At 40.8% G+C, this 15,107-nt stretch overlaps 1 protein-coding gene across 1 annotated transcript in view; it reads left to right on the top strand.

The window, feature by feature from the left end:
• The window catches only part of PTPN14 (protein tyrosine phosphatase non-receptor type 14), a 113,705-nt gene that overhangs the window by 33,258 nt on the left and 65,340 nt on the right, over positions 1 to 15,107 (top strand). The window contains exons 2-3 of the mRNA XM_084515616.1: positions 6,516 to 6,840; positions 14,269 to 14,438. Coding sequence (XP_084371742.1) covers positions 6,667 to 6,840; positions 14,269 to 14,438 — 344 coding nt within the window. The 5' untranslated portion in view covers positions 6,516 to 6,666. The remainder of the gene's footprint in view (positions 1 to 6,515; positions 6,841 to 14,268; positions 14,439 to 15,107) is intronic.

Below are 15,107 nucleotides of genomic sequence, written 5' to 3'. Positions count from 1 at the left end.
CTGTACCCTGCGGAGCTGCACCCTGCCGCCGCAGAGCTCGGCCGCGGAGCTGCGGCAAGTGCCTGGCACAGGCAGCCTGGGGAGAAAAAGCTGCTGGGGCTGGTGGTGTGTGCATGCTTTGGACTTTTTTGCTCTGTTTAGTGCAGCACAAAGTTCTGCTAGGTGTCCCTGTGAGTGGTAAAAGCTCCAGCTTTGTTATGTTCCTATGGATTAAGGCTGACTACAGTGGCAACCTATGTGCCATTTAGATACTTCATGCAGATCAGCTCCTGTCTTGACTGAGGGCAGTAACTCAGAGTCCTTCATCAATAGTTGCATTAGAAAGACCTGTTTGTTGAAAGCAGTCTGGAGCAATGAGTGAGGAAGTAATGGGCAAGGTGCTAGTGTATGGTTCGGGAAGCTCTCATCACTTCTGTGGTAGACACTGTTGGACACTGACTTAGTGCCCTCCTCAAAAATACTTGGTACTTGTGCACCTTGACAGAAAAGAGTAATTATGTGTCTGCCTACTGGGCTTTGATGTCCCCAGACTCCAGAGAGCTGCTCTGTGGGTGCATAAGAAAGGTGTTCTTACACCAAAAGAGTTGGTATAGAAGGGGGGAAGGATGGGATAACAAAAAACGTCTAAGCATCTAATAACATTTATGTAGGTATTTCAACAAAAGAGAAGAAAGAAAGGGTAGAATTTTGACTAGTCAAAATTGGAATTACTCTTTTGACTTGAACTACAGTTAAGCTGCTCAAGACAGTATATTTGTACCATGGAAAGTAGAATCTGACCCAAATGGGATACAGTAGAAACATATGACAACTTTGATATAAAAATATCTGTTACAGCAAAGATGGATCTCATGGAAAACTGGGAAGGGAAGCCTGTGATGAAGTTGTGGAAGTAGAAATGCCGAGATGATCTTTTTGTTACTGTGTATTGGTACCTGGTGATGAACAGTGATATTAACAGCAGCTATGGTCTTCTGCTTTGAATGTCCTGAGTATTCCTTGGCTTTTCTTCATGCACATAAGCAGGGGATTACTCGATGCCTAGAGGCTTCGAAAGTTTTGTGTAAGATAAGATACTCATGCAGATGCTTAAAAAAGGGAGTTTAAAAAAAAAAAAAAAAGGAATGAAAGTGTAATTTGACTCTCTTCTAGAATGTAAAGGTGAGAATGTTATCGGTTTTACTACTTGGATTATGGTAATACTTAAATCTCCCCAAGAATTTTTAAAGATTTAAATGCCTGGGGATGAGGTCCCTGTTTTGCCAGGAGCTGTATGAATGAGTAGGTGAAAACAGTGGGTTTTCAGCAGAAGGCTTACATTATGTAAGGGTTGAAAACCCCTTCCGTCAGTCCATGGGTGAATTTGACTCCTGAGGGTTTCTTAGGTTGTATGGGAATGTCACCCGTAACCGTGTGGGATACAGACTCCTTGCTAGCTACAAAAATACTCCGTGCACATTTTACCTGTGTGCTACCCTCCTCACGAAAGCAACCAAGTGAGAGGAGGCTGTTTGACAGGGAGAGGCTTCCTCCCTTGGAGAGAACTCATTGGAGAGATGGATTGTGCCACATCCCGACTCCCATACGCTGTTATTTTTATTCTTCCCTAAAACCGTAGGCTCGCACCCTCCTTGCAGCGCACACCAAGCCCTGCGGTTTTGTGCCCAGCCCAGGGTTACATAGCTGCGCGAGGTGTGCTGCTGCTCCTGCAGTGCCAGGAATGCTGGAAGGGGGCCAGGCGCTGTTGGTAAATACAGGCTGCAGTTTGACAGTAATTGCTTTCTTCCTGGAGTTTCAGAAATTACATGCAAAAGCCAATGAAGTGAGAGAAAGCATTCTGTTTTAAGTGCATTTTGTATCAGATGCTGTTTTTGTTATTTTCACTCCTTTGAATGTAGTGCTGTAGTAGTATATACAAAGTCTGTAATAGAGGAGCAAGTCACATGCTTGGAAGTGTCCTGCAAGTTATCCTGGCCTTAATTATTTATAAGTCTCTCTTCTCTCCTGGTCTTTAAATAAATTTAAGGAAGAGAGCAAATGCTGTGCAACTGGAGCAGTGCCCTTCATCATGCAAAGGGGCTTCTGCCATATGACCTCTCCCTCTTGAAACATCGAGCAGCTTCCCTTTGTCCCTTCAAAACTTTTAAAAACTAGTACTAAGAAACTTCAGCCAGCCCCAGCTGTCTTCAGGAGAGCGAAGGATTTTTTTTTTTGTACTTCTGGTTTCTTTCATTTTTAGGTTTGGAGAAGGTATAAAATTCAGTTACTTGCTTTTTGTGTACTGATGGCTTATCTGATTTAATTGTAATGTCTTGTAAAAGGGGAAAAAACCTACGTTCCACAGCCATTAACTTTATCCATAGGGCTTTTTCAAGCAAACAGTATAGGAAATAGGATTTCAAAGTCTGATAGCAAATGGGTTGGCTTGTTGTTCAGTTTTAACTTGATTTGCTGAAACAATGTTAATATTTACCAAGAACCAGCTAAGATATGGTGCCTCTTCATCTTTGTGCTGAAGAAACTGCATTTAGGATAGGTGCTTTTTAGAAAAGATGTTTTGATTTTCACAGTTCATACATGATGCTTGTCATCAGGCTGTTTCAGAAGAAGTATTTTATAGGGTGGAGTTGTCTTCTCAAACGTGTAAGCATGGAAATGAGCTAAAGGCTTACATGCAGTCAGAGCTCTCTGTTGGCCACTCCTGCCTCTGAAAATTACCTTGTGTGTGCAGTCCTGAGTGCACCCACACACCTGGCTGGCCTCCGTGGATATACCATGGGCAGGAGCAGGCCATGCATTGCAGGCATGCAGGCCATGCAGTCACAGGATCACCAAATGGCTGAGGCTGGCAGGGACCTCTGAAGATCACCCAGTCCAGCTCGCCTGCTGAGCAGGATCACCTAGAGAACACATGGCACAGGATGGCATCCAGGTGGGTTTTGGATATCTCCAGAGGGCGCTCCACAATGTCTCTGGGGAACTTGTCCCAGCACTCTGTCACCTCACAGCAAAGAAGTGCCCCTTCATATTCAGCCAGAACCTCCTGTGCTTCAGTTTGTGCCTGTTGCCTCTCGTCCTGTTGCTGGGCACAACTGAAAAGAAACCGGCTCCATCCTCTTGACACCCTCCCCTCAGATATTTGTACACATTTGTGAGGTCTCCCCTCAGTCTTCTCTTTTCCAGGCAAAGCAGGCGTGGTTCTCTCAGCCTGTCCTTGTATGACAAGTGTTCCAGTCCTCTAATCTTCAGTCCTCAGGGACCCAGTTAGGTACCAGAGCGCTGCCTGCCACCAAAAGATAAGATTTTTAGCAGGGGCCATACATTCACTGGATGTGTCAGGGCTAGGCACAGATTCTCTATGGTGCCTGGAAACTTGGCCGCAGTAGGGATGATTATTTTTCATTGAAAAGGCGTGTTTGTCTGCATTCTGCATTTTGAAGAGTGGTGGGTGTTTGCTAACTTAATTTAACCTTAACATTTAACTTCCTGGCAAGTTTTTGGGAGAAGAACTCTACTTGTGGAAAAATTCAGCACTCTGGTAGACCACAACCCTTCTGTTTCCAGTCATCTTCTTTTTCTGTCATCTGCAGCAGGTAAAAATTGATAGTCCTGATGCTTTTTAGATTATGCAACCATAATGAGGCAAAAATACCCCGTTTCCTTTAGGAATCTGTAAATGACCAGGACCTATAAAATGTAAGGTTTTTTTTTTTTTTTTTTTTTTTTTTTTTTATTTAGAAAACTTGACAGAGACTTTGAAAGTGTCGGCTTAACAGAAAACCAAAACATAAAGTTGGTCCAACATCCAGAAGGTGTGTAAATAGAAAAGTTAGGCATGCGCATTGCATTGAGAATTAATGGTTATTACAAGCTGGGCCAACTGGAGACAGTTAAGGCTGTCTCAGCCTTGCCATCCGAAGTGTGACATTTCATATGAAGGAGCTGTCATCAGGCTTTCATGTACGTGCAGGTGAAATGAAAATGTAACCCAAACTGTGTTACACAAAATGCATCCATTAACCCATTTCTGTTTCTACATTTTTAGAAAGTGGTGGTGGCAGATCGCCCTCGATAGACTTGAGAAAAAATTGTTACTTTACTAGTTCTTGAAAAGTGGAGGAAATACTGTTCTTGATTACCTAAGCAAATTGGGTGATACAATTTACAGAAATTTGTTTGCAATCCATGTTAACATTTCCATTCCATGAGAACTGGTGGCTGTATTCTGGAATAGTATGTCTGTACGCAAGTGTTCTGCAATGGCTGACCAACAATAGTTGGATTATTCAATTTTTCTGGTAAACAAGGCAAATAAGGCAAATGATTTTGGCAAACAAGCCAATTTTTCTACTAACATTGATTTCACCTCTAGGCTACTGTTATCTATGCGATTACTGTACAGGGGATGGTTCATGTTCTGTAAGGAAATGTGTGCAACTTACACTGATGCAAGATAAGTTTTTTTTTTTTTTTTTTTTTTTTTAATTGAATTGGCTAGCTAAAACTCTTTATGTGTCCCACTTAAAATAATCTGCAAAGCCAGAGACTGAACAAGAATACTGTTCTTGATAAGCCACAGTCCTCCACACCCTTCATTCTTTGTAATTTCCTTCCATTCTTCCCACTTTTCAAGTTTCTATTCTAGTTTGGGGTAGGTTGATAAGAAAAATAATTGCCAAATAGCCAAGGGTTAAAGCATTAGCCTGGCCTGTGTGTTGATGCATAGATCTTCTGCGTTCTCCTGAGCGATCTTGAACAAGCTGGCTGATGTTTGTTTCAATTCCTCTTCTGTGAATCACAGATAATATGTCCCTGCCTCATCAGATTGTTGTAAGGATGTATTAATTTGTGTTTGGTGGCTTCTGATATTACAGTGATGCAAGGTATGCATGCAATCGTGAAAATATTAAATTATGTCTGTACTCACAAAAGTCAGAAACAAGAGATTATAAAGTGCAGCAGCGAGTTTGATAGGTTCGTTTGCACTTCAGTCAAATAGTAAATGGCCCTTCTGAATCTGTAGGCTTTTCTATCCTCAAGCCAGTAGATTACCAGGGTACTCGCACACCTCAGCAGTGAGGAGTTGCCTGTGTTTTTCTATCCGTGGTTTTGGTTTGGTTTATCTTGCCCTCTCTCTCTCAAAAATGCCAAGATGTACTGACTTTGGAATATATACTTAATCAAACGTGTGATGGTTATGTTTCTAGTATAGTGATAATCACTGCAGTCAGTTGGGCTGCTTCTAATAATCTCCAGAGCAACTGCATTCGGTAAACCCTGATTCATGCGGTTCTGTGCCAGATGCTGCATGTGGGCAGCGTGCTATCTGTTCGAAATGTCATGGTAGCTAAATGCTGCACGCTCTGCTGGCAGTGCTTCCTGTCATGTCCCTTCAGAAATGGGAGCTAGCTTTTGTTTTTGCTATTATTTGTTAGGAGAAATGGACTTTTAAATGCCACTGTTACTGTTCCTCCATCTCTCTCTCCAGAATATTGAAACAAAACCAGGAAGGCTTGGTAGCAAGTGAATTCTGTTTTCCATTTCATTCGTGCCTGCATGTGGAAAGTGACACTGTAAAGGTGGTTATGCCTGTGCAAAGGCTTTATTTTGGTTCAGCTTGAACTTGATCCAATATAAAAAGTTAAAAAAAAAAAAAAAAAAAAAAGTGGATCTCGCAGATGAGGATCATAGGTTATTAGATGTCCTTATTCTTCACCTTTAGTTCTTATGTCTATTTTGTATTTTGGTTTAATGTTTGCATGTGTCCCCGATAAATTTCAGGAGTAGTAATTAGAAACAATTTCTAAAATGTGTTCTCTTCCTCCCACTCAGTTTTATCCTCGCCTCTGACAGCTGTTATTGCAGTTACTCATTCCACCTGAAATGGTGAAATGCAGAACTGCTTTGGAGATGGAAGTGAGCAAAATGTCAGGAATTGCCTCAGAGGAGCCCTCCCTGTGATGTCTGGGATGCTTCTTGCCTTTCACATGCATACCTAGGTTTGATTTTCAGAGGTGCTGAGCACCCGCATTTCCTGCTGACTGCAGCCAGCCTTTCTTCTTTCAAACTCGCACCTCTTTTAAATGCTTCTTCCCCTCAGTTTCTTAAGCTAGCTTTCAAAGCTGGCCTGGGGGTACCAAAAACTTAACTTAAAGATTATGTTATAGACCCCTGTGGTGGGGGAATGGTGGGAGAGTTAGCACCTCTGGGTATGTGCCCTGTAGAGTTGCTCTTTGTGTCGAGCTTCTTGTAGAATGACTTTGCAATTAAATTCATGCTTTAAATTCAGTGCCAAAGTAGAAGTTTTGAAAAGATTTGTCGTATAATGTGGCTTTTTGGGGGAGATGTAGTGAGTGCCTGGCAATCTGGTGTGTGGAGGTGTTTGTTTTATGAGCTTGAATGTTGCTGTTTTCCTTTAATCTTTTTTTTTTTTTTTTTTTTTTTTTTCTGTTCCGCTGAAATTTAGGAACCTCTTATTTCACACTTAACTCTACTTATCTGTATGTGTTTTGCAGGAATCCTGTGGAGCCCGCCCTGGGAATGGGCATCCACCTCCACTTCTGGAGGAGAGTAACGCCAATTGAAGAAGCCTTCAAGGCGAGCCAACGAGTGTGCTGATACTCTCAGAAGAGCGAAGGGAAGGGACGACCTTCCAGGCCAACAGCCATGCCTTTCGGGCTGAAACTACGACGGACCAGACGCTACAACGTCTTGAGCAAGAACTGCTTTGTGACACGGATCCGTCTGCTGGACAACAATGTCATCGAGTGCACCCTCTCTGTGGAGAGCACGGGGCAGGAGTGCTTGGAAGCTGTTGCTCAGAGGCTGGAATTACGTGAGGTAAGAGTAACCCAGGAAAGACCATCTGTCACTTTATAATTTGATGCATTTTTAGCTCAGGCAGTCTGTTCATTTGAATTGTGTTATTCATATTGCTGGCCAGATATGATCAACAGCTGCAGCTTGGACAAGCGTTTTCTGGTTGCATGAAGACTGGAGATAGAACAATACCCAGGGTTTCATGCTGTTGCTCTTTCACTGTGCTTTGAGAGCTTTTTGTATTATTAAAATGAATTTTCTTTTCTTAGTAAAGGATGGGTCTTGCTTTCTGAATTGGGATGCTAGTGGGCCAAGTTGCAGTCATGTTTATTTGAATGTTTACTAATTTCATTGACACTGTTGAACTATGCCAGTAGGAAGGAGATCGCTGGCATTTAAATAGCCACCTTGACGTAAGTATATTCTTGTTACTAATGTACTGAAACAGGCAGTAGTTGTGTTATAAGCCAGAGCAACTAGTAACAGTTTGAGCATGTTTTTTTTCTTCCTTTTGTTTAACTGAAATATTTGGCATCTGAAGCACCAAGAGTCTTCTTTTACATTCCCAATATTTCTGAAAAAGTTAAGAAACACAGACTTTTCTTATTAAAGACTGAAATCTTTTATTTTCTTGCTGTAGAGTTCAGTGTTTAACTCTTGAGCCCTTTCTAGAGGGGCTCAAGCTCTCTCCAGTAAGTGGTACAAATGAACAGTCTTTTACCTTCTGTGGACTCATTGTGTGTATCCTGCATGCTTCTAGGCTTTTGCAAACCACAAATTGAAAACCGTTGCCTGGGAATTGCTGTATATTGTCTGGCTGTCCTGATGGATGCTTTCTATAAGGACAGCTGGGAACTCTGTTAATCTTGCAGTGTCTTATATTTGTTCATATAGGGCCTTTTGTAGTGGTGGCAACTGGAAGGTAGAATACAAATAGCTAGTACAGATGAAAAATAATCACTCATTTTAGTATATCAGAAATGATAAAGAATGAGAGAGTAATTTTACTGTGTGTATCTGCAAAAAAGGCAGAGCAATGTGCAGGCGGGAATAGGGCAGAATCAGAATATTGTGTTTACTAAAATCCTCTTCTGAAAATAAATAGAAATATTTTTACTACCCCAATCTTCTAGGTGTGAGGAGTTCCTAGTAACTATAAATGTTTTTGTTTTTTTTTTTTTTTTTCCTGTTGGTTGTACTTTAAGCCTCCTTACAGAGGCTAGGTCTTTCCCTCTTCTTCCATTGCAGAAAGGAGTGAAATGAATGAGGTGATTCTCCTCATATTCCTTATGGGTTTTTCTAGTTGGCACAGCAGAGATGTGGGGCCTAATGATGCTTTTGATGCAGGTCCACCTGCATTTGCAAACAATAGTTCTGTCAGTGGGTTAACATTTTTCTTCACAAAGCATTTTATGATTTCAGAACATGTTTTGTTCCAAAGGGGAACAAAGCCTGAAGTTTCAAAATTTTCCAGAGAAAGAGATCAGACAGTGGAGTAGCAAAGGAAGTTGTTTTGGTCAGTATTAAATTTCATGGGGGCTTTGTATTGCTTTGGTGTTTTCTTTCATTTTCAAAATTGTTTGGGTCACGTAAAAAGAAATGTCAGCACAAAAAGTTTGTGTTCCAAGATGAAAAAATATTTTAACAACGCAGGAGAGAATGCTTTGATGTTGTTGGAACATTTTCCCCTTCTTTCATCACCCTCCGCGCTTTTTTTCCAAACAGAATTTTGGCAACATTGAACCAATTTTGTTAAGTTCAAATTTCAGCAGCGCAGCATATTTTAACAGATCTTTTTTTATTATTATTATTATTATTTCCCTTCTCTTATGATTGATTCTGGCAGTATCTACTGCTTCTTTAAATGTTTTGGAGCGAAGAGAATTACCTACCTCTTCAACCCTGAGAGGGTCTCCCTGCAACCTCTCTGCTCATCACATAAGAAATAGTTGGAGCTGGCAAGCTCGGAGATGCCTATTGCTCTATGCTGTCCTTTCTCTCTGACCCTAAATTCAATTCTTACTCTGACCTTCTAGTCTTCCTAGCATGGTTTGTGGGGAGAGAAGGCTAATGTGATCATTCGGTGACTGTTCATGACCCTCTCTAAGCCTTCCATAATTTTACAATTCACTACCAAGTAAATTTCAGAGAAAAGGTCAAAGGTGTTTTCACAAAGTTTACGCTTTAGATTTCTGCTACTAGGTAACTGGCTAGAGGAGAGAGACCTGTGTACCGGTGTAGGTGGTCGAGGTATGAGTGTACTGGTCGAGGAGGAAAAACAGCTTTGCAAGAATCCATGTTGGAAAGAGACTCTATGAATTCCCTAAATGCAGCAAAAAACTTTTATGGCATATGAGTAAGGCAGAAACCAAGTTTCATTAAATCCCATGCTTATAAAACTGTTAAAATCCTGTTTGTTTCCTCCATGCAGCCTCAGGTAAAAATGTCTGTTCTCTTAAAAAATAACCAATTTTTGTTGGATGCTTTCATTTGCTCTTATATTGAAATAAATCCCAGGTGTATCCCAATTTTTCCCTTTGTGGTAGGAATGTATACATTTCACTTGAGCTGATTTCTTAGAAATAAAACAAACAAAAAAAAAGCTGTTTGAAGCCCCTGCCAAAAAGCAAAACTGTTTGAGATGACTGTATGTATTGTTGTGAAGGACTGTCAATCATTACACCACACAACTGAAAAACAGTATCTAATGGATTATGCATATTTCTATTTGATCTCTGGGGAATGCAGCTCCCTCCCTGACTGAGTCAGGGTTCAAGAATAGGTCAGTAGAAAGTGTAGCTGTGTAACTCCTGTAAGATCTGGTTTTATCCTTTTTCAGCAAAGCTTTTGACAAAGCATCAGGTCTAGTAGCTGAACAGTTACCAGTTCCAATGAAATGAGCTCTTAGGCGAACATAATGTAAAAATGAGAAAAGGAGGAGGGGAGAGAAAGGGGAAGAGAGGACACATCCTCTTAGAGTCTTGTATGTGTGTGCACAGATTATAATTTTTTTTTAATCTAGTGACATTTTTCTCTTTGAGTGAAACCGAGTGAACTTGCTTAAAATAAGCTGTACAAATCTGTTGTGGGACTTTGTTTCTCCGTTCTGTTCTTTGTTTGCTTTATAAAATAAGTTTAAATAGCTTAGCATGGTCTGATGTGCTTTAAGGGTTGGTCTGTGTTTTTTTATTTTATTTTATTTTATTTTGGATAGGGAATGGGATGGGCAAAGACAGCTGGCCAAGAAGGTCCCTTCTAGCCAAATTTACCCTTGGATGCTGAATCCCACAGTGGTAGTTCCAGCAGTGCAGTGTTGTAAAACCCAGCCACAGCAATAGGATGTAAGGCTGAGCACTGACTACTTCCCAGGGCTCACCATTTGCTGCTGTTCTGGCCTTTTTTCCTTTTTCTTCCCCCTGGAAGATCCCCTGTCCTCGGTGGGCAGCCCGTGTCGGGCTGCTGGCTTGCCTCAAAGTTTGGCTTGGTCAAACTTGTCTCGACAGCGAAGCTGGGGCTGAGCTGAGGCAGCGCTTGCAGGAGAGGCCTTCTAGGAACAGTTGGCTGCCGTAAATGGTGCCTTCCCTCTGAGCGAGCGCCCCGGGACAGCAGAGTTTAATGCTTTTTGCCTGGAGGAGCTGGAACTCTGCCTCTTCCTCGAGGATAAATATTTAGTTGGCTGCTTAACCAGATGCCTTAATAAACACCGAGTCTGTCTTGCTGGATTTTTTTGAGTGAGACTTGCTGGTTTAGTGAGTGTCTGTAGCCTGATGGTGTTGACAATCCTGCTGGTTTTGCCTGGCAAAAAGGCAAGTGTGGACTCAGGCAAAGAGGCAAGTCCTCCGGACTTAGGAGCACGGCTAGCACCAAGTACAAAATGATTGCGTTGTCTCCTGAACTGACAGATACCTTTTTTTTGTTTGTTTTGTTTATTTTCCCTTTTTAAGCCCTTTAAGCACCGTTTTTACTGTCCAGTTTTCTGACTTGCTGAATTTCAAAGATCACCTTTTCACTTGGTGCCATTTGGGTGCACAGGTTCTCTGGTTCAAACCACATCTCCTGCACTAGCATGAGCCGGGTCTCCTTGTACCATGGATGAAGTGGTTGGTGCCTGGTAGGTGGGAAAAATTCTAAAACCTTAAGAGAAAATTCACACAAACTCTTCTTGCAGGTTTCTTCTTGCATTTGAAGATTAGGCAGGCCAAAAACACTAGCAACTGAAGCTCTTTGTGCACAAAGTGGATGAGTGCGTGTATATTCTGTGTTACAGAAAGCTTACCATCGGGGGTATCACCAGAGTCCCTGGCTAGGAGAAGAAGGTTTTCCAGAAGTGAAGGCATCATTTATTTCCTGAGCCACTTTGCTGATTTTGCCTCCTACAGCAGCCCGTGTTGCTTCAGAGTCTCACAGGAGTGGGTGTTGATATTTATTCCATGAAAACTGGAATGGAGTTGGTGGTTTACATGGATGGACAAACAGACCAGCTTCTGGAATCAACCTTGTTTTCAATCAACTGCTTCTAGATGAAAAAGTTCCAATGTTTTTATTATCCTCTCAACTCATCTGTGGGTTGTTTGTGCTGTAAAAATGTGTTGTGGGTTGGAGTGTGTGGCAGGCAGCACATGACTGAGGCCATCTGCAATATCATGTGGCTGGTCACAGCACACTGGACTTGAAGGTCCAGCTATTTCCAGTCCCATGTTCCTCTGGTTGTGTTCAGGAACTGCTGATGTCCCTTGGGTAGAGGGGTCTCTTCAGGCGTTTGCAGTACTGGTTGTAGAAGTCCTTCTACACAGCAAGCGGTTCAGAAATGCTAACATTCTCAAAAATAAAATTCCCAGCAACTGGAAGCTGGAATTCAGATAACTGTGTTGTTCATCTCTTCCCAAGTGCATGCATTTGTGACTTGATCTCTGCTCCGCAGTCTATGTTTAATGTAATTGCTTGATCCTCTGCAGGCCGCTTTCCAGGAAAACAGACATCTTTTGGCTGTGTGAAATGCATGCTTGCCGTGGGGCACTCTGCTGCATCTGCTCTGCTCTAGAAGCTTAGATATTGCATTCCCTTCGCTTCATATTGTTTGAAAGTGATTCGGATTTTCTTTTTTTTTTTTTTTTTTTTTTTTCCTGGATGTGGTATGTTAAGAGCCTTCTACTGTAGCAAATCAGCATTTTTGTAGTTCCCACTGCTCAATGTGGTGGAGACTGCTCATTCAAGCTGTTTAATTGTAATACCCTCAATCCCTTTGAATAATTGTTTTAGACTTCAGACTGCAAGTTGAAGCAGCCGATTCAGTTGCTAAGATGTTTAAAAAGTACTTGACACTGAAAACTGGGGTCCCAGGTAATGTGGCTGTTTACTTTTTAAGGTAATACAGAAGATTTGTGTTCACAGATCTGCACAGTTTCTTGCTGGGGATGAGCTGCCCTGTGCTGATTTTTCAAGAGTTCATATATTAAAGGATTTCCTTTATGAGGTGGTGAAATCACTGTGTGTTTTTCTGCTCTCACATGAATTCTTTTCCTTTATTGTCTCCACTGTCCATCCCACTTTCATTTTAATCTAATTACTATCACAGTCAGCCGGTCCAAAAGAACTTCTAATCAAGCAATGTCTCCATAGGGAGTAGGCATCTATCAGTGTATTAGTGAATTTTTGTTTTCAGCTTATCCTATGGGAGACGCTGGCTTCTTGATTTATTTATGCCCTGAAATTGATGGTTTCATTGGAGATGCCTTCTCTTCAAAAAGGAACCAGCTTGCTACACTGTACCAAACTAAGATAAAAGAGAAAAGACTAAGCAGCATACAAGGTTTGACATGCTTAATTGGGGGATCAAGTTGAATTAGTTATCTCTTCAGCTATGTGCTAGTCTGGACATTCCCAAACTTGGAATTATGTACATGATGAGACCATAAAGTAAATACACCTGTACTATGATTCACGGTTTTTGCATATGATATTTACATGCTGTCAGCTATTAAAAAAAAACAAAAAAAAAAAAAGTTAGAGCAACGTTGCCTCTGCTGCTTTGTTTTAACTTTCAAGCAATTACATTATTAATACTGCATTAGTTGCCATGTCTTGTATGCGAAGTCATTGTAGATGCAATGATTTTTAGAGAAGTATCCTTTCCCAAGTGAAACAGGCTGGTCATGGGAACTTTTGCAAAGTGTAATGTTGCTGTTTGTCTTTTGACAAGAGATTTTTGAAAGTGAGAACATCTGGGAAATTCAGTTGGAGAAATCTTGATGGTTAATTTCTAGACCAAACTTTTTGAATGGATTAAAAGTAATTTCAAATGAAAACTTTGTAAGACAGGCCTCAAGGCTTTTTTCCTCTTCTTTCTCCAGTATTTTCATTTAAAATATGGTGCTGTGTATAAAAGAATGTGACTGCCTGTGGAAGGATTGTTGTCCAGTTAAATTATAGTAACAAAATAAGTATTTTAGGGTGAATCTAAACTTACAGAAACTAATGGGAAGTTTTTGTTGAATAGGAAGTCAGTTGGATTAAGCCTCAAGAAATAAATATTTTGAAATAAAACAAAAGAAATATGCAGAAATAACGATCCTACTTTCAGCTCCTAAATCTGCTTGATGTCCAAAAAGTTCCTTTTGCTGTTTCAGTTTGATTCATTTCAGTGTTAATACAGAGTCAAATTTTGTATTGAGGGCATTGCTGGAAATCTGATGCTGTCAGCTGAAATATTGTATAAAAAATGTTGGTATGAACTTCACAGTTAGGGCTACAGTCAGATTTCCGAGTAAGGAATGGCTTTTTTTCCTTTATTAAACACAAATGCTTCTTTTGCCGCTTTTTCTTCATATCTCTAGTTATGGTACTTGCTGTTAATCATAACATACGTCTTTGGGCAGTGCTGATGACGTGGGTTTAATCTCACAAATGCTTTTTAAATTGTTATATTTTAATAAAGTGTGCATTATGTTCTGTATCAGGAAAATGGTTCTGGTATTGGTAGATAATTGTTGATATGTGTATAGGTCTGCATTATTTCTGTATAGTTGGAAGAGTTGCCTTGTCCTTTGATTGCAGTGGGCCTGATCTCATGAAGTCTCTGTGCTTTGATTAAGACTTAGCCTTTGCTGTCTGTTCACAAGGTGCAGGCGTAAGCATGTCAAATAAAACTGAGCCAGGCACTTTCCGTAAACCATTTGTTACCTGTGCCATAATCTCACACAGACCTCTTTATGTTTGGAGACATAAGAGAGTTGATAGTACTGCGTGAAGTCTATTGCAATATTAATTTGTCTTCAAGGCTGTTCTAAAAGGCACAGGACAATAAAATAAATAAAAAAATTGCTCTCATGCTGCATATGGGAATAGAAAATTTGACACAATGCCATCTGTTCTTATTTGCATTTGTTGTTGGTTTATGTGTGTGGTCTAGCTGGAAAAGATAAACTGACAATATTTTGTTTCTTTATCTAGACACACTACTTTGGCCTTTGGTTTCTCAGCAAGAGCCAGCAACTCCGCTGGGTTGAACTGGAAAAGCCTCTGAAGAAGCAGCTGGACAAATTTGCCAATGAGCCTTTGCTTTTCTTTGGGGTAATGTTCTACGTGCCCAGTGTTTCCAGACTGCAGCAGGAGGTAACAAGGTATGTGGATTACCTCTGTTCACACAGTGGTGTTATAGCTGGGAGGGAAAAGACAGTTGCTCTGTTTCTGGCATTCAATATTTGCTCAGGTATCATCTGGTTCTTTTCCTTTCCTGCCTACAGCCCAAATGGGAAAAAGAAAGAAATCACCACTAGGTTATACCTGTTAGGGGGGGAAAAAAAAAGAGGTATGAGTATTGGTGAATGATTGTATGTGGTAAACTGCAGAAACAAAAAAGGACTAATAGATACACATTTAAAACGCTGAAATATGTTTTAAAAGGGACCACACTGACCATGCTCTTCTTTAACCTCCCAATGATTAAAAGAAAGCCATAGGGAGATGACTTCTATATACATTTTTAGTTTATTATTCTCTTGTGCTTTGCTGCAAGTGAACTTTGGTTTCTTTTCTGGGTTTTGCCCATCCCATTCCTGGTCTTTCCCCTTATAGTTCACAAGAGGATTAAAACTGTTAGAGGGTATTAGTCCTTTAATTATGATCAGGGTGTACCTTTGCAAACAACTTATGTGGGAATTACTCTTTTATTCAGAACCCTGTGCTGTGGTTGTAACAATGCAACTGTTTTGAGGGGCTATTCTTGTAAACCACATCACTGTGGTTTGCTCACATCTGTGTTGTATTTGGGGGGAAGAAAAAAGCCCACC

The sequence above is a fragment of the Aythya ferina genome (assembly GCF_964211825.1).
Source record: "Aythya ferina genome assembly, chromosome: 3".
NCBI classification, from domain to species: domain Eukaryota; kingdom Metazoa; phylum Chordata; class Aves; order Anseriformes; family Anatidae; genus Aythya; species Aythya ferina.
Note: the sequence above shows the minus strand (reverse complement) of the source record. Positions and strands in the feature narration are given on the sequence as shown.